Source organism: Scardinius erythrophthalmus, assembly GCF_964197995.2.
Source record: "Scardinius erythrophthalmus genome assembly, chromosome: 12".
Taxonomy (NCBI): domain Eukaryota; kingdom Metazoa; phylum Chordata; class Actinopteri; order Cypriniformes; family Leuciscidae; genus Scardinius; species Scardinius erythrophthalmus.
This window is the reverse complement of record NC_138232.1, coordinates 10,450,932-10,470,256: the sequence shown is the minus strand read 5'-3', so window position 1 is coordinate 10,470,256 and position 19,325 is coordinate 10,450,932. Positions and strand designations below refer to the sequence as shown.

Sequence of the window (19,325 nt, the reverse complement as noted above, 5' to 3'; positions counted from 1 at the left end):
CAACGAGATATTTTATTTTACAGAAGTCGCCTACATCGAACGGCCCGTTTGGACTACATCCCTCTACTTCCTTCTTTAATGACGTCAGTAGAACAGTTTTTTGACTAACCTCCGCCCACAGGAATGCTCCCTCAACCCGAAATTCGTTTATGTACTTGCACACTTCTAATAACTTACTGTGTTTACTCAGCTCTTACAGTGATTTTCTGAAGTAAAACTGACGCTTCATCTTTTGTGTGATGTACAATAAACTTTATTAAACTCATCAGTATATGTTTGATCATCATTCAGACAGCAGACTTGTAGGCTATTAATAAATAATGGATACATACAAGCAGATGACAAATACATTATAATAACCGTAATTAAACTACTAAACTATACCTGTTCCATCTCTATACAGCACTCTGACTCTGTAGGCATTATTGTCCAACTCGAAATGAACACCGTTACTGAGAGTTTCTGATATTATCATCATTCCGTGAGATGAAATTGTCCTGAGAGACTGAGCGCGAGCTCATGAAGCTCCGCCCCCTGGGTCGTCCAGCAGCAGCTTATTTGCATTTAAAGTGCACTCACTAAAACAGTGTGTTTTTCTGAGCCCCAAAAAATGACAATTTAAACATGCTGTAAAAAATGATCTGTTGGGTATTTTGAGCTGAAACTTCACATACACACTCTGGGGACATCAGAGACTTATTTTACATCTTGTGAAAAGGGGCATAATACAGGACCTTTAAGGATTAATCTATATTTCATTTATACTGTAAAGGCTATGCAGTGTTATTTTACATTTAATTACATACTGATTATTGATCATTTAATTTCTGTTGCCTAACTGAAACCTACTATTAGACCTACCTGAAAATCCTGAAAAGCTCTGTTCATTTAAAGGAGAGTTGAAAAAGAGGGGAAAACTCCCAACATCCAACTTTAGAAAAAATCCTTAGCGCTGAGCCATGCAAATGGCAACCTTATACATGTGTATGTGTGCTGAGGATAGAATGCAAATATGATCAATTTAACCCTTAGACCTATTCAGTTATATCAAATATACCAGGAATAGAAACAGGATTTATATGCTGTGTTAAAATCAGACACAGATGCATGTCAGGGTCTGCTGTTGTTTGAAAGCAATTTGCTTCTGTGATAGTGAGCTGTGCTGGATATCTCTGGATCTTTTATCTTGCAGCTGTTCAGTCGTCATTATTTCAGCCGATCTCCTCTTGGGCCTTTTGGCCTATGTGATTTTAAACCAGGCCACATGACATTTTATCTGCCTATGTTGGTTTTCGCCACTACATTCATCATGGTCTGCCTTGTTATGCCAGCGCTTTCAAAGTTACTGTGTTTTTTTCCCATGGCAACATTATGTAATAATTTATTATTATTTAAAGGAATATTCCAGGTTAAATGTTAAATAAACAAGTCAGCATAAAATATTCACATTATTTACTTTAATACACGTTCCTGATCTTATTCACCAGTGCACATTATTGCAAAAAAATAAAATAAAAAACCTATTATGCTTTGCCTCCTGGAGTATTCATTGGGATATAGAATGCTTTTTCAAGATTCTGAATTTGATTAAAAATGTACTTATTCCTTAATTTCTTATACTTATTGATAAAGTACAGTTGAAATTAGTACTAAACACTGTACTTCTGCCTTTTAATTATTTTTCTTAGGGAAGCAGCACAGCAGCGATTTTTCCCGTTTGATTGCCCAGGTCAGAGGTCGTCTTGAGTCCAAGAGAACACTGATCAAACAAGAAGAGGGGACGTCAAAAGAAGAGACAGACACCAAAGGTCCCATCTCAGTTTCTTTTCAGATTGAGTTAGATGTTACTGTACTTAAGCCTCAGGCTGTTTAAATGACACAAATATCAGATGTATTTATGAAGCCGTGAGTGCACCATCAAGGAATAATTGAGAATGGTGTACATGGCAGGATAAAGAGGAGGAAGACAATATTGACCATCTAAAGGCTTCCAAAGACTACAAGGAGGCAGTAGATACCTGTTGGATAAATGTTTTGTGGACTATAAGGGTCTTTTTGGTTTAAATGAGAAGTGTTACATTTGGCAAAACTTGCATTCAATAAGGAGTTTTATCTCAGATGTGAAAGGTGGTGACAGTGTAATTAGCGGCTGCTTTGCACAGGAAAAGGAATCCCACAGGAATCCCAACATCACTGAGAAGGAGCAGTGTTGTATTGAGAAATGGACCTAAAATGCTCCAGTCTGATGTGCAGGACCTATCCAAAGTTTATGGAAGCATTTGGTTGCATTATTGCTGCTCACAAGGCGAAGGTTCACATACTTTTTCCAGCAAAGACATTGAATCTTGGACCATTTTACTTTATTAACAAGCGGAAATATGCAATTTTTTGTGTTATTTGTTTGATTAGACTATCTTTATCTAGTTTTAGAACCTGAATTATGATTAAATGTATGAAGAAATAAAGAAAATGCATAAATATCTCAAATCTACAACCACTGAACTGACAGTGTAACTATGTACAGACCATTTCATTCACACACACACACACAAACACTGTTTGAAACTTGAGTACTTTTGTGAGGCACCTTGGCAATTGCAGTAAACAAGAGCCTGTAGACCCCATCGCCTACTCTGATGATAAGGTGCCAGCCTCATGCTGTTATCACCAAAGCGTTGATGGCTCTATAGATGGACTTCAGAGTCAATAAGCAGTTAGCACTGTAGAAATATATGACTTGGCTGTCTGGAATGGTTATCTCTTTATCGGTCAGTTTCAGCACAATCGAATTAGTTTCAGTGGATTTTGGGAATTGTCAGTTCTCTAGTAAAGACTGTGTCTTAATTTTCCAAAAAGATGAAACTGTGTTTACCAAAAACGCATTATATAGGGTGTGTATTGATACATCCACTGTCTTTTCTTTCTTTTTTATTTTTGGAAAGAAACACAGACCTTTGTTAGTGTGACTTTTGATGTCACTCAAATGACGAGTAACCAAGACCAATTTTTAATCACAATTGGCCCTTGATCAGGAATTTTGAACCCTGACTACATCTACTTGACAAATATTGATTAATAAAAGTTAGCAAAAAACAAGCTTATGATTGTCCCAATAAATTATATCAAAAGGTTTCACAAAGTTTTTAAAAAATGTTTTTTTTTTGTTTTTTTTTTCTAGTGGTGTGTACATAAGGGGTGTGGAACATAACTTTCTTCCATGTCTTTGCAACAGGTGCACACAACAGCATTCAGAACACCCCCCAGCCTCTGGTTTCTGCACTGCTGAAGGTAAAGAGTGAAGAGATGGAGGGGGTAATTGAGCTTCCAACAAGATCTTCAAGTCCTACTGTCAGTGAGGTCTCAGTTAGCAGGTACTTCCATTTGAAAGCGAACCATGTCGTTGCCATCATCATTCTTACCATCGTTGCCAAGCGAACCATCACCCTCATGTCGTTTCAACCCTATATGACTTACTTTCTCATGTGGAACACAAAAGAAGATATTTTGTAGAATGTTAGTTACTAAAACATTTTGATCACCATTGCCTTCAATTGTATGAGCAAAAAATAACAGTGAGACATTTCACAAAATATTTTTGTTTGTGTTCTTAAAAGATAAGTTCTCTTTTTTTTAATGTTGTGAATGACATGAGGGTTAGTAAATTATGACGAAAATTTTAATTTTGGGTGACCTATCCCTTTAAGCACCAGGTATGTGAGGCCATGCTAAATTGCTGAGTTTTTTTTCTACCAATGTATTTTAGCCATGAATATTTTCAGAATGCAGCATGCCCTTGAAAAATTATGACATTCAACAAACTTACTCAATGTGATCTAGTCAATGACATCTAAATCAGCAACCAGAACCAGCTGTTTTGTTAAAAAGTGTGTCTATATATATATATGTATATATATACTTAATGTGTGTATATATGTATATGTAGTATGTATATGTGTGTGGGTGTGTAATATGTCAAGCGAATTAATTACAAGATGCTCTGCTTAATCTAATTAGTCACAATTTAATCATACAACTGACTGAGAAATTACCCCCAAAACATCATTTAAAGTCACTATTGTGTTAAATGAGAAAAGCATCAAATAGACATTACAAAAAGTAGCTTTTGAAAGAAATATTTTATTTGATTTAAACACATTTTTTACACAAACTTTTAAGCTACAATGGCCATGATTTTTTTTTTTTTCAGCAGAACCAACAGTTCTGCTCAGACTTTATAGGTCATATTTACAATTGCAAGTATTGTAAAAATGAATGCACTTTGAAATCATGCATTTTCTAATTAGTTTTCATGTGGAGAGATTTTGTGGGGAAGATCTGTCAGCATAGACAGTCATTAATTATAGCTTAATATAGCTTAATATTTATTCAGTTCAAGTTCAGTCAGAGAAGCTTATTTTTTATTTTTTTATTTTTTGCCTTTGTTTTTTAGTCAAGGTGCCGTGTTTAAATTATCCTTTTTGGTAAATTCTTTTGTGCTGATTTAGAATCAGTTAGGTATACACCTAAATGTGGTCTTGATAACAAGTATGCTTTTCATTTAGCCACAAAAATTGAATAGATCCTTGGACTTGCTTTGATTTGTCTTGGATTATGTGATGAAATAAATACCATTCGACCACAACCTGAGGGCAGTTCCTCCCTGCCTTTCTTAGTCTAGTCCACTTCAAATACGACATACGTCAACAATCTCTAGTATTAAATATCACTGTTATTGGAATCCTGAGATTGAGAACACTTTCAGTTGTGGAAACATTCTAAATCATTTCCAGTGCCCTCTCTATGCTCTGTTCTTGACTGTTTTTAAAGCAATATTGACAGGTCTTTTGCTATGTGAGCTGCTTAGGTCAAGGTGGGATGTTAACTTTGGCAGAAAACAACCTGTCAGTCACTAAGGAAATGGATTCAGAGAATTACTATTATCTCACAAGCTTTCACATACATTGATTTTTTGTACCGGTATTAGCTTTGCTTTTTGAAAACAGCTTCTTTTTTATTGATTTTCACAAAAATGAATATAAAGATAGCTGAATAATGGGGTTATGTCATCAATTACAAATACTTTAGGTATCAGATGCATTGAATATACAGTAGAGGAAATGATAAAGTATCGAACATAAGTATTTATCCTATGAGAGCTTCAGTGGCTGTTGTCCAGTTATAAATTGGTCGTGGTGATGCATTTTGGAGCCAAGCTGTGGCAGTGGCACATTTCAGATCTAAAAGAAACAGGCTTTTTTTTATAACACATCAGTCTGGCATTACTATAAAAATGTTTTTTAGATGCTGTTAAGGCTTCCATTACCACTCTTTTTCCTGAATCTACTGAAAAAAATAGTGTTACTACTAATAAAAGTAAACTTGAACATAAAGGAATATCAACCATTAGAGACAGTTTTCCAATTACATAGTGATGTCATCATTGCTCCCAACTAGAGTTGTCACTAACACATTTTTGGTAGTTGATACAAATACCAGACATATTTAATTTATTCATTATTTCATCTTGTTAATACTGTTAAAAATTATTTAACATTTATTAATGATCTGTATTAATGAATTCTTAAACAGTGGCAACTCTGTTAGACATTAGTTACATTAGGCTACAGATGTAACTAATGTAATTTATGTGTCCCACTTTTTACATTTACTTACAAAACCGACTGTTTACTTGAATAACTCACCTAGTTCCTTCAGTGTTTTCATTGTGCATTAAAGATGCATTTTGAACTGCATTGCCCTTTGTGGCACTCAAAATGCTCTTTATACTTTGAATGTGAGCAGCTGCTGCACGTTGCAAAACAATGCCCTGGCCGTAATAGTCATTTTACAGTCATTGTATTTGGTGCACCATTATATTTTGGTGCAGTGCTGTAATTTGTTGCGGTGCCAATGTTAAAGTCTCCTGAGAAACTTAAGACTGGAATTTAGTTTTGTGGAAGATGTAAAATGTGTGATGAAGTTCAGTCAGATGGGGTTGTTTCATTATCTGTGTGGTTTTGTTGACTGAAATGTAGCCGATGTGCTGATCACTTTTAACCAGATTTCATAAGAATATTCATGCCAGGTCATGCTAATCTTAAGATTGAAGTTTGTCATTGAGGGAATTACAAGAATGTAACCTTTGTATAGAGTTTAAGACTGATCTTGAATAATCTTTGCCATTTTAAACTGAAAAATGAATACTCGCGTGTTTACTCTAAAGTGTCTCTCGTTGTTTGAATGTGCATGTCGCCTTTTGTAGGACACAGCATTTATTAAACTCATACATACGTGTTCTGTGTGTGTGTGTGTGTGTATGTGTTGTGCAAAAGGGCACTATAATTTGATTTATTTGTTTTATTAATTTGTAAAAGGCCTTTAGTAACAGATGTTCATCATTGTGTTGTTAGGAAGTGGGTTGATTGTTTTACCAAGGTGATCGTGAATGATAATGAGGAAAGCATTTTCATTTTCCTGTTTTTAGTTGGCTTGCCAGACGAATCAACACATTATGAATATTTAATGTAATGTATGATCTTTCACATCTTGCTGTTTTTCACATAAGCCTGTGCCTGATTTAGTTGATTTTTAGAATATGTAGCTTTGGTACATTCTTACATCTGAATGTTTGATTTGCTGTCAAAAGAGTCAAAGGTTAAGGTACATTTTAGAGATGTATCAATTCACCAACGTTGGCAGCTCCACTTGTCACAAATTCTATCTATTAGAGGCTCACAACTGCAGCTCCTACTGGAGTCATGGGATTGATGGTGTTCTGCTTATGCACTCTGGGTAATTAACTGATACTAGGATTCTATTCGCATGGATGGTTCCTGTATTCTAGGGATTAGTTTGTATATGCTTATTAAAATATTGTAGACCATGAACTGCATATTTTTTTTGAATACACTGTCCTTTTCGTTAGCACTTTGCATCCTGACATTTTGAGCTCATGCTGTAAAAATGCTTAAAGCTGTATTCTGGGGCAAGTCCTCTGTTTTGTACTACATTTCAACTTGTCTCTCAGTTTGTAAAAGCACATAGTTCTTACAATTGAAGTCTTTGTCAGCCTTTAATTTGGTTTTTATTGTTTTGTTTCTGATTGTTGTTAAAGAAAAGCCCTATTCGCATGGGATAAGTATTAACTGGTGACTTCTAGTGATTTGTAATAATTGTGGAAGTTGTCTGTCATGTTAATCCTGTACGAATTGGCCATGTCTGTAATTTGTATAGTAAAAATTCCCCCGCAAATAACCTACCATATTTCGCCGAACACCGATCCTGTGATAATACTAATCCAGTGCGAATAGGGCTAAAGTCTGAAATTCCAGTTTGAGATGGATGAGTTGATCTGCTTTGTGGCGTTTATTCACCCTGAAGTTATGTATTTGAGTGCTTTTGTTGAACTGTGACATTGAGGTGATTGAACCAATCAAAATGCTGCAGGTAGAAATAGGTTTTGAAGTTTTTCTCCTTTGAAGTTTCAGTGGTACCATGACCTCTGAATGTGATTCAGCAGGAAAATGCCATTTTACCGTTTTTGTCGTCTTTAGGTAATATGAAGTATGTGGCTGCATGTGTGTAAAATTAACAACAACAAAAAAAATATTTTTTCTATTATTAGCATATACATTTGAGTGAAAAGTAAAAAAAAATTTAATAATTCAGATTTTGTTACTTGTTTTGCTTTAATAACCCCAATATTTCTATGGAAGCAAGGAAATCTGACTTTTTGTATTAAGGGGTTTGTATTTGATCAGTAGAAACATAGGAAGTATTTGTCCTGTATTGAAAGTGTCTGTCCTGTAGATGTTTATTAAATTGTACATTTGGTGAACATCAATCGTAGCTCTTCTGGGTCTACTTGATCCCTGAATCTAAAGCAAACTTTGGTTTAAACTATGACTGAATGTATTACATCCCATTCTTATTCAGGGCCGAAACAGATGTGTGCGTTTGCCTTGTTGTGGTTTTGTAAATGCCTTTGATACATGTGGCTCCCTCTCTTTTTCTTGGTTCTCTCTTCCACTAAATCATCTTGGTCCTTCTGTTTTACTAAATTCAACTAATTTCAGACCTTGAATGTTTACAGCTTAAAGCTGCATTAGGCTGCACTTAAACCATCATATACACTACCAATTAAAAGTTTAAATTAAAACACACCTACTCGTTTTTTAGTATTATTATTATTATTTTTAAAAGATGTTCATATGTAGGCACAAATTGTGCCTACAAATGATTTTAAGCATTTAAGAATACACCTTTTAAAAATTATAAAGTCAAATATGTCCAAACTTTGAGGTTAAAGTTCACCAAAGTTCAATCTTAAAATGCTTGCCTGCCTCCTCCACCTACTTGTATAAGAATAAAAGTAAATGTAGCACAAAATTTAGGTTAGCCACAGGTTAGCTTATTCAGCATATGCCGCATTAGCTTTTGATTACTAATACTTTCAGTTCCTGGTATGTTTTTATATATATATTTTTTTATATCATCAAAATTAAAGTCAGGGATGACTGTGGACTTGTAATGATTTTTTTTTTCTCTCATTTCGCACTTCCTCCTTTGCAACCAATTCCCCCCATGTCACCGCTCTCCTCTTTCCATCACTGCCTCCAGCTTCACAATTTCCGCTCTTTCTACATGACAGATTACTGGTTTGATGTGTCCCCCATGCTTTTCATCAATAGAGACCACTTCTGTAATCATTTCTCGAGCAGAGTTGGACCAAAGCACCTATGTGGCAGAGACAGGGCCTTGTGTCTTGACTTCTAGTGTCTAATCACTACTAGTGTCTCACAATTATGCCTATGCCTGCAGAATCAGAATATTTTTGAGTGAGAAGCATGTGCCTTCAGAAGACACCTCATTGTCAACAGTCTATACCTTGTCAAGACGTTGATTTTGACAGCATCCTCAATCGCTGTGCAAATATCATGGAACATCATGCTTGTGTCTAAGAAATGTTTTTGGCCTATTTCTCCAGTGCAAGTGGAAGCTATGTAGAATATTAAAATATGGCCATTTTCCAGTCTGAGTCAAAATGCTAAAAAATCTGCCATGTTATGAATGAATATGAATGTAGATATCTCCCAGTTGAGGGGAACCAGAGATTGTATTGATTTATTCCTAATTGGCTATTCCGATTTCCTACAACATCTACAATACAATAAAACCTCTGAGGTTTTAGAGTAGAATACCATTAAAACAAACATATTATAAACACATTATGCCTTGGAAAGCTTTTTAACATAAACTCGAAAATGTTTCACACCAAGCAGGCGAGTTTATATTAATGTATTTGACAGTGCAAATCATTCATTATATAGTTTGTAATGGAATTCCTCCAACCCACAATGTTTTGTAATAGACCTGGTTAGACACTCGTACTGATAAACAGGCCCATGCTGAATCTTTACAGATTTTTTTTTTAATATTACATATATTATATTAAGTTTTTTTTTTCTTCTGTCTTTTATTCCAGCTCCATCTCTGACATTTTCTGTTGAATACATGGGAGCAGTTACTAGTAAGTAGCTCTTTACACACAACAAAATGACATGTGAAAATGACATTTCACACTTCACATACACAAATACAAATAGTTAAATGAAAATGTGTGCACATCATAAACAATTATTTTGCTTTGTTTCTTATTGTGCACGATTCATTATAACATGCTATCTCCAAATATTTCCATGAATTATTCTTCATGATATAAGTTGTAATGTAAAATATCCCCCCTTGTATATTTTTGGATATATGCCACCATTCAAAAGTTTGCGATCAGAAGGTTTTTTTTGTTTGTATTGTCTTATTTTGTTTTAAAGTCATCAAAAGGTACAGTGAAACCATATAATGTTACAAAATATTTTTACTAAATGCAGTTTTTTTTTCTTCTTTCTATTCATTAAAGAGTCCTGGGAAAGAATTAAGAACAACAACTATTTTCAACATTGATGATAAAAAGAAAGGTTTCTTGAGCAGCAAATCAGCATATTATCATGAAGACTGGAGTAATTGCTGTTGAAAGTTCAGCTTTGCCATCACATTAATAAGTTACATTAAAAAAAATTGTAATATTTCACAATACAACTGTTTATACTGTAATTTTAGTCAAATAAATGCAGTGTTGATGAACATAGGAGACTTTTTTCAAAAACATAGAAATCATACCAGCCCCGAACTTTTGTTAATGATGGAGAATTTTATGTTTCATTTTCTTGTTGAATGTTCTGCACTGACTGTAGTCTCAGACACTTGCTGATTTTCCCATGTTAATTTTTTGCTACTTTCTGCAATAAACATGCGGTCTATTCTTTGAAAGGATGTTGTCCCGCAAAAATCCCTGAATCTAACGAAGACCTAGCTAGATTTTGTTGGCTTGGCTTGTATCTCTCTAGTTCCAGCACATCTGGAGTGTGTAAGTTGTTCTTTCAACGAGGGATTGCTCTTCTTTGATTGAGTAGTGCCCCCCACTATGAGCCACTCACTGGGGGATAAGAGTTCCAAGCAGTAGCTGCTCAGTTCTGTCTAGAGACAACACACACCCACCCATTACCCATAAGCCTGCCTTGAGGATCCACCTCAAGACTTTTTATAAATGTGCTATGGAAAATTGTACTTGTTGGGGTAGTGTTATGTCAGACATGATATTAAGGATAGCTGGTGTGCCAGGGTGTCTGTTGTCTTGACGAGATAAAAAAAAAAGTATCTGTTGCGTTTCACTGTTTACAGAAATTCTTCAGGCTCTATATATTGAAGCCAGTGCCCTTGGATTTAAAGAATCTCTATCAGCATTAATCCATGAAGATGTCATCTGATGGAATGTCAATAAATCATAGTTTGTTCTTAAATACAGTTTTCTTATGACTATCATTTACAAAGCCTTAGCAGACTTTTGTGCTGGCACTTAAACACCATGTGACTACATTTAATTGGTTATGGCGAGAGATGTTATCAGAACTTAATGTGAAACTTTCTCTTTTGAATCCATGTATACATAATAAAGTCAAAGTTTTTTTTTCTTTCTTTCTTTCTTTTGCACATAACAGAAGTTTTGGCCAGAGCTGACCAGATGGTGGTGATGTACTTTTTACAGCTTTTATATGTTCTTGGATAGTGGAGATCACTGATACTGGAATTGCAGCTCATCAACATGCATGTCCGACCCGCTTGCTTACAATAACCCAACCACATTTAGCCACGTAAAATGCTCGACATAAGCAATATCAGAAATGGTGAATGATTAATGTTCCAGATTTTTTTCAGAAACTTTTCTGTCTTAGCCAGAACAGAACTGCCATCTTACTCATGAAGTGAATTCTCACCACTCCGTCATCTAAGGTAGGCCAGGGCTGATTCCCAATACTTCTACTAAGTACTGAGATTTGGGACGTTGTAATCCTAATTAGTAGTTGACCTAAATAGATCTGTTCTGTAAATATTGAAGGCAATTATCCAGACAGTATGGTTTATTTTACATGCTATTCACCAAACAATTTGACAACAGAAAATTTAAGGTAGATTTTGAAACTGATACAAGAGGGAATGTCAGAATGGCTGATTTATTGGCTATTATATCAATATGTAACTCGATGATCCTTAGCCATAATTTATAAATTATAACTTGTAGCATATTGTCGTTACAAGGGCCTAATTTTCTTCAGTCAGAATTTAAGAATCTAGCTTGAACTTTGAAGCTAAGATGAAAGATTTGTGCATTCAGTTCTCAGCTGTTTCAATTTTCTCTCAGAAGTGAAATGTTATCTCATAGCTGTTTCTTTCAGCCTGTTCCCGGTGAAAGATGTAATGTGTTTCCAGAATAGATCGTCCTTTTAACGCCCTCGTCATTGTTTATGAAATGCAAAAAAATCCCTCTACTCAAACTGTTTGGTTAAACCTTCATCAAGACGTACGGCTGCCTTTGTGTCCCAGGCGATGTCATTCGTTCTCCTTTTGAACTGGCTGTTTTGGGAGCCGTAAGCAGGCGCTCAGTGTCGCTCACTGTTTCTCGAGCGCTTTGTGTGATTCATGAACCAAGAGACTGAAAGGACCTGATTTGTTTGTGTTTTCTCATTAAGCATATGGATCAAATATTTCTTATGAATAATTTTTTTTGTCTGTGGCTCTCAGAAGGCTTATCTGCAGACCCAGCTCCTGCTTAATTGATATACAATAAATCTCTGTGCAAAGGCATGAAGTGAGGAAGCTGGTTTATTTGTGTAGCATCAAATCCCACACACATTCTGCTCCCAGCATACATCTGAGCCAATTTCCCTAGCTCAGGGGGTCTCAAGGAGTCGGACCCCCCTTGGTGATTAGAGAGTTTGAAGCAGAAACCTGTTACATATTGTATAAAATTGAGTGTTGCATTTGTCAGCCTGGCCTTTAAAGCATGCATTTAGTTGTACCACATTACTGTATAAACATACACTACCGTTCAAAGAATTAGTGACTATTTTAAAGATTTTTTTCTTCTCTTACTTAACAGTGATGCATTAAATTGATCAAAAGTTACAGTAAAGGCTTTTACATTGTTACAAAAATGTATTAAGCAACAACGGTTTTCAACTGTGATGATAAAAAAAATCTTTCTTTTACCAAATCATCATATTAGAATGATTTCTGAAAGATCATGTGAGGATGAAGGCTGGAGTGATGGCTGCTGGAAATTCAGCTTTGCCATCACAGGAATAAATTACCATTTAAAATGTATTAAAATAGAAAACAGTTATTTTAAATGTAAATAATATTTCACAATATTACAGTTTTACTGTAAAAATCTTACTGACCCCAATAACTTTGGCTTCTTAACCTAAAGCCGGTTACACACTTAACGACTGTAAGGCCGATTATGAATGTAATTTGATACTTACGACTGATCATGCCGGACGCACTGAGTCCGACATGGTTGTGTTCAGTCAGTCGATGAAAACAGACGTTAAGTGTGTTCAGTTCAGTCTTGAAATGTTTCAGCTAGTTGTTAAGTGTGTCCCCAGCTAAAGCTTTAGTTGAAATGAACCTAATTTTATGTTTTTGTTTAAAAGAAATTCCTCATAATTTAGCTCTCCTGGAGTACTTGCATGGACTGTTTGAGACCCCTGTCATAACTAGAATTAAATTTACTTTAAAGTTTGTTTAATCTAAGACAAGTGCCACAGTTTTTTCATTTGACTTCTGAGTGAAAACATTCAATGCAGCCTCTTCATGTGAAAGTGTCTCCATATGGACAGCTGTGGGATGTTTAAAGGGCTGTTTCTTTCGCATTCACACACTATTTATTATAAACTTGTCTGCATCTCAGGATATAACAAGCTTGTTCAACATGCAACCTTGGCTTGTACCATCACTTTTCGCCATCATTCACTTAACAAAAAAACAATGTTTAACTTTGTGGACACATGCAACAATCACCCTCATATATTTATTTGCGTCATATGGACTGTTTCTGTCCCTTACTGAATAACACTTCCCAGAAAAGCAACGGCTGAGATGTTTACGTACGCACATCGTCTAAACTTTGCAGTACCCTTTTGACAGTGAAGGTCCTTGACACGCATTGGCTTGTTCAAGCTATGAAGCCATCTTAAAGCTCCTCCATTTCAGATGAGGCGAATCAATTAGTTCCGTTTGCTGATCTGGAAGATATTAAGGATCATTGGATGTTTGGATAAGTCGTTGCAAATGTCATGCTAGTAATCCAGAATCATAAACCAGAACCTACGAAGAAATCATTGCATTTTTCTCATTCTTTGCTGGTTTGCTAAGCTTATCCTGAGGGTTGCCTTTTGGCATCTATAGCTTGAGTATATTAAAAACATCTGCTTTAATCCTCTCAGCCCCTTACAAAATCCCTTGGTTGTGACATGTTTGATGCATCTGTCATTAAGCACTGGATCTTTTTACCATGTTTGAATTCTGTCTCTCTGGATGATTGCTTCACCTTTGGACCCATTCATATTTATCATTCAGATTTTGTATTTGAGTACATTGAGTAGTAGGGGAGCTGGATCGGAAAGGGCCGCAAGCCGAAATTCGGGTTCAAATTCAGGGCGCCCTTTTTAATCTTTAAAATGCATGATGCATTTGTTATTGTCTGAGGCAGGTCTTTCATCATCTTAAGGCCAATGACACCTTGATGTCATAATTAATTTGGATGTTATTTACGTACTTTGGTTACATGAAACTAATTGCCATTAAAATAAATTATATATATAGATAAATATATTAATAAATTGCCATATAAACATATTTATAACAACCATTAAAATAATCAATTATATACAGATTTATATACTTGTACAGTTTAATTTTATGTAATATTTTTGTGATTTTAATGTGGGAGGACACATTTAGCTGAACTTTATGCTAAACTTCGCTTTTGGTTAAACTTTATATTTTTAGTTAGTTAAAACGAACAAATGGATGGCCCTCTCCAGTATCACTGTAGACCCACTTTTGGATTTCACTTTTTAAGTGCCCCTCAAAAATCCCTTTGTTCTGTTGTAGGATGAAAAAAAGAAAGAACATCAATGTTTCTGAATTTTCAAAGAATTTATTATCTAAGAAGATCTGGTTTTGTGGAAGAAAATAGGATATTGTACAAGACATGATCTTACGTACCAGCCAATCAATGCATGTGAACTGGAAAATTCTTGGAGTTGTTTTTTCCTCTTTGGTAACAGGCATGAGCTTTAATGACTGCAGTCATCACCACGGTTTGTGCAAAAATGGAAAATTTAATGATATTAACTTGTCTTCCAGCCATGCTGTAGGTCTAAAATGATGTTACTTCATGAGTATCACAATTTTAGGGAATGATATGCTTTTTTCATTATTAACTGGATTGCGTGCAAAATGGATTATAATGCTAATTTATTTAGACATCTTAATGAACTGCAAACGGCTTACTCTGAGTTCATTTTCTTAGCAGAATCATGTTTTTTAGCACCCTATGCAAAAAGCAGTCAAGCAGATGAGAGGAAACGGAGAGACAGAAGTCCCATCTGACTGATTTTGAAAGAACTACAAAAAAAGTTTTACTGTGGTGTGCATTACGGGGGGGCACTGAACACAAATTGAAGATAAACTGTCTAAATGAACAAGGGGCTTAGTGAATGATTGTCTTAGTGTGAGCTCTAGAGATGAAATAGCTTCAGTTGCAGGTTTCTATTGCAGTTTTTTCTCCTCTCTTTCTCTCTAGGCTCTGCCATCTCTGTGGACACCATGCTGCTGCTCTAATGCCTTTAGTTATTTAATCATCATTAGTCTTTGAACTGTATTTTCGCCCCACGTGTATATTTTAAAAATGGAATTAAAAACACTACTATGGAGATGAATTGGATGCAATTTGAATAGTGACATGCAACTGAACGCGTAAAGGAGAATATTTACAGTCTGCAATAATGATTATGCAATAAACGTCTTTTCAGTAGGGAGATCTGTACCTCAGCTGTTTTGTAACACTAGTTTTTGTTCAGTTATCTCTTTCTGCTCAGTTTAACCTGTGCTAGTGCCAAACGAGCCCATTTGAACCATGTGAATTTCTCTCTCTAGACGCGGTGAGCGAGTTCTCCCCTTCTAAAGTCCAGAGCAGCCGGTTACACTGTGAGGTCTCCATTCCCTTGGGAACAAGCTTGAAGACCCAGTGAAGAAACATCCCAAGTTCATTATGTAACAGTATCAGTTTCGATTTTTTTTTTTTTTTTGGACTGAATGTGTGGTCTAAATATCTGAACTGAATGAATTCCATTGCCAACATGTTATGTACAATAGTTTAGCATTTCTTCATATTCCAATAAAACAAACAACAAAAAATGAGTTATGAAATGTATGTAATTCATTCATCATTCATGTGAAACTCATTAATGAAAATCAAGGATAGCTGTCTGTCTGGAGAAATCGATCTGTTAGAATTCTCATTCATCTCAATTGCAGTTGCTCAACTGATGCAGGACTCCCCAGAAGCATGTGCTTTGAAATTGACATCTTTTCTTCTGAGTGGATAATTACTTTTGAGCTGGAGGAAAGGGATGTCAGGAGCAACAGATCTGTGACGCAGATAGGATGCAAACAGGTCTAATTTCTCTCTTTTTTTTAAGAAAACTGTAAAAAACAATATAAAAATAACATTATTAAATATTAGCTTTTTTTCCCCAGAATACCCAAAACTTTTAACCTGCAGGGGTTAAGAGGGCCATGCTAATCTGTAAAACCTTGACCCTTTAGTTCTATGTGACCAGATATTTAAAGGTACACTCTGTAACTTTTACCCCTATAGAGGTTAAAAAAAAAAAACGCATGCATTTTGCAAAATAACTTTGTTTTGGTTGTGCTTCAGCTCTGCGTGACTGTGCAGATGAATATGGTTCTTTCTCATAACTAAAAAAAAAACTAGAGAAATTATCCTACTGCTCATAAAACATTCATAAAACGCACGGGCTAGTGACATATGTACGCAATTTCCAGCGGAAAAAATCCCGACAGGTCTAAAATATAAACACTTATAATAGGCTTACCATAGTGAATCATGATATGACAAAAACATGTTTTGGAAAAATGATTGTGTCGATTCAATCGTTTTTTTAAAATGTTGTTAATTTTGAACTGAAAAATTACATAGTGTCCCTTTAAGAAAATTATTTTACCACTCGCTTTTGAACTGTTCCCAATTGCGCTGTCAAGTGTAATCAATAGTGAAGCTTTCCTGAGCTCAAGGTTTTTGATGTTCATCCAGGCAGATAAACAAACCCATAAGCATGCACAAGCACTGTAAACTATCTTTGCATGCAAGTCGTATCGCTTCTTTCTTGTATCAGAGCTCCACTCTACACAATTATCTTAATGACTACACGACTAAAAACATTCTTTCAAAATGATTACACTTATTTACAGTGCCAAAGCTGCACTGCACCTCAAAATGATTACAATCCACAGAACAATCAGCTGTAAGCTCGAGGCTAGACTGTAGTACATTAAAATTAAGATATGAAAATTTGCATAAAATATGTAACAAAAATGTATTCACTTTTCTAAAACAGTTGTTATTTCAATGTATTTAAATTAGAGCTAATATTTAGAATAATAAATGTTATGTCGATGTTGCATATACTGTACATATACAGTGATTAAAAGAATGTTCACGTCCTATAAGAATTGCTGTAATTACAAGATTGCAACTGAGCTTCTCTTAAAAGCTTGTCCACATCCTTCACAAATATTTTTTTATGGCAAGAACAAAGAAAGCTCACCACTGGCTATAATAGCATTTAAATAAATGCTAGTATATTACATTTTAAATGGTGTACATGTTAGGAAACATGCACAAAAACACTTGGCACCATTTGTAACTCTAATGGTATTAGCTCAAATTCTTTGCATTGGACACATTTCTCAATGGGAAAAAGTCGCTCACTTGCAGTCATATTGTAGCAGTTCTGCTTCAAGGCCTCTATTTGTTGATTCTGCTAGTTGATTTCTCGTATATATTTTTTTAGTTTACCCTTTAGCCCTTGAAGTTTTTTCTCCCCCATTTCTCTACCTATAATATAAAGTAATATACAGTATTGCATCCCCTTTCCTCGTCTAGGGGACAGCAGAATTTGCCTGTCATTTGTAATTATTGGTCCAGCGTTCACCATAATCTGCTTTTAAATTGATTTTGTGTTTGTTTGAATGTGCACTGTAGGGGCAAGATAATTCAATCTACTCAAGGTCTAAGGAAAAACAACACAGAAGAGACGGGAATGTAGGTTAAAAAAGGGGGTTGTGTGCAATCAGTATGGTAATTGAAAACAGAATGCAAATACAGATCAAAAAAAGTGACAAAGTGAAATACAGCAGCTTTACTGCTTCACAATTGCTTAATTATTGTTGTCCACAAATGCACACATGTATTGCTGTAGTTTTTCTGAGTAGGCAAGCCTCTAAAATAGGTAGATAGACAGATTTCACACGTTAAATGTGACATTTCCCCACAGCATTGTGGTATAAAAATGTGCTTGCCTCCATTTTCTGCATTTTCTATTTCATATCTCTAATATTATTCCTTTACTGTTTTTTCTTTAAAATGCTATTCTTCCAGCTTTCAGCTCCTCTATAGGCCTATCTTTGTCTTCTCTGACTTGCACCATCTTTCACTTTTCCATGTGTCTTGTATTTCTTTACCCTCTATTATCTATGTCCCCTTCTGTCTGAGGCTGGAATGCTCCTGTGCTTGTCATCCATAGTCATAACACCCTGACTTTGGGTTGGGAAATGCGCTCAAGCAAGCAGGGGGCTTATCATCAGAGCCAAGAATCAAAAGGGATGTGCACACACTGACACTCCCACAAATCCTTCTGAAAACACCACTCTCTCTCTCACACACACACACACAGCTTTCCATAGCAACAGAATGCACATACAGCATTGCATATGAACAACATTTTATTTCCAAAATCAGAAGGCTTGTTGATTGTTTTGAAATCCTTTTTGCCAATCAGTTTAACGCATTTTCAAAAGTCCTATTTCTGCAATGTGCTTTTGTTTGCTCTTGATGCACTGTGCAAAAGAAACAATTCCACAAATCAGTCTTTTAAAACTCGTTTTTCTCTTTTCTTTGAATGCTGAAATTCTTTCAGCTGATTCAGAAAAGTGGTATTTTTTGCATCTGAGAAAACAAGGACCATTTTGCATTAAAAAAAAAAAAAAACATAGTTAAAGGCAGGGTAGGTAGGATTTTTCAAAAAAAAAATCCAAATTTGTTTAAACTGTCTTTATATACCAATACATAATTAAAACGTAAGTACTCTGAAAAAGAGAGTATAAAAATCGAGTGTCTGTAGACCTCTCACGACTGTTGTAAACACAGCTAATTATTTCCATTCACTCCTTCCAAAGCCACGCCCCCAAAACACATGAACGCGCGACGCCAAACGCTCAGGCTCAGCTGGAAGACGCATTTATTTACCTGAGACGAGTGGAGAGGAAGGAGCGCAGTGCATGCAGTGACATCATGTCAGAATCACATGTAATAAAATACCTAACTTTATCACTATGAATATAAACAAATAAGATTTCTTGCTAGCATATCGATACTGGTAACGTTTAAAATATACTTTGATTCGGTAACAAGTTATATTTATAGGTAACAAACTATATTTATAAGGCAAAGCTAAAAACAGGTTGCATTGATACACGTTTTTCCATTACCTTCAGTTACACTGTGATGAAGGTGAATTTCGTGTAAGATTCATAACATATACGGTGTTTTGCATGTAAGAGTTTCCATGATGAAAACATTGTTGACTCTAATGAGGACTACACTCCGGAGACAAGTACCG

At 35.4% G+C, this 19,325-nt stretch overlaps 1 protein-coding gene across 5 annotated transcripts in view; it reads left to right on the top strand.

The window, feature by feature from the left end:
- Positions 1 to 15,829, top strand: part of rad18 (RAD18 E3 ubiquitin protein ligase) — a 48,971-nt gene extending 33,142 nt beyond the window's left edge. The window contains exons 10-13 of one of the 5 annotated variants that reach the window (XM_081381551.1): positions 1,689 to 1,808; positions 3,233 to 3,371; positions 9,485 to 9,529; positions 15,559 to 15,829. In XM_081381551.1, coding sequence (XP_081237677.1) covers positions 1,689 to 1,808; positions 3,233 to 3,371; positions 9,485 to 9,509 — 284 coding nt within the window. In that variant the 3' untranslated portion in view covers positions 9,510 to 9,529; positions 15,559 to 15,829. Of the gene's footprint in view, positions 1 to 1,688; positions 1,809 to 3,232; positions 3,372 to 9,484; positions 9,530 to 9,916; positions 11,028 to 15,558 lie in introns of those variants that run through there. The other 4 variants (XM_081381550.1, XM_081381552.1, XM_081381549.1 and 1 more) reach the window with 4 other exon arrangements.
- The last annotated feature ends 3,496 nt before the right edge of the window (positions 15,830 to 19,325 follow it).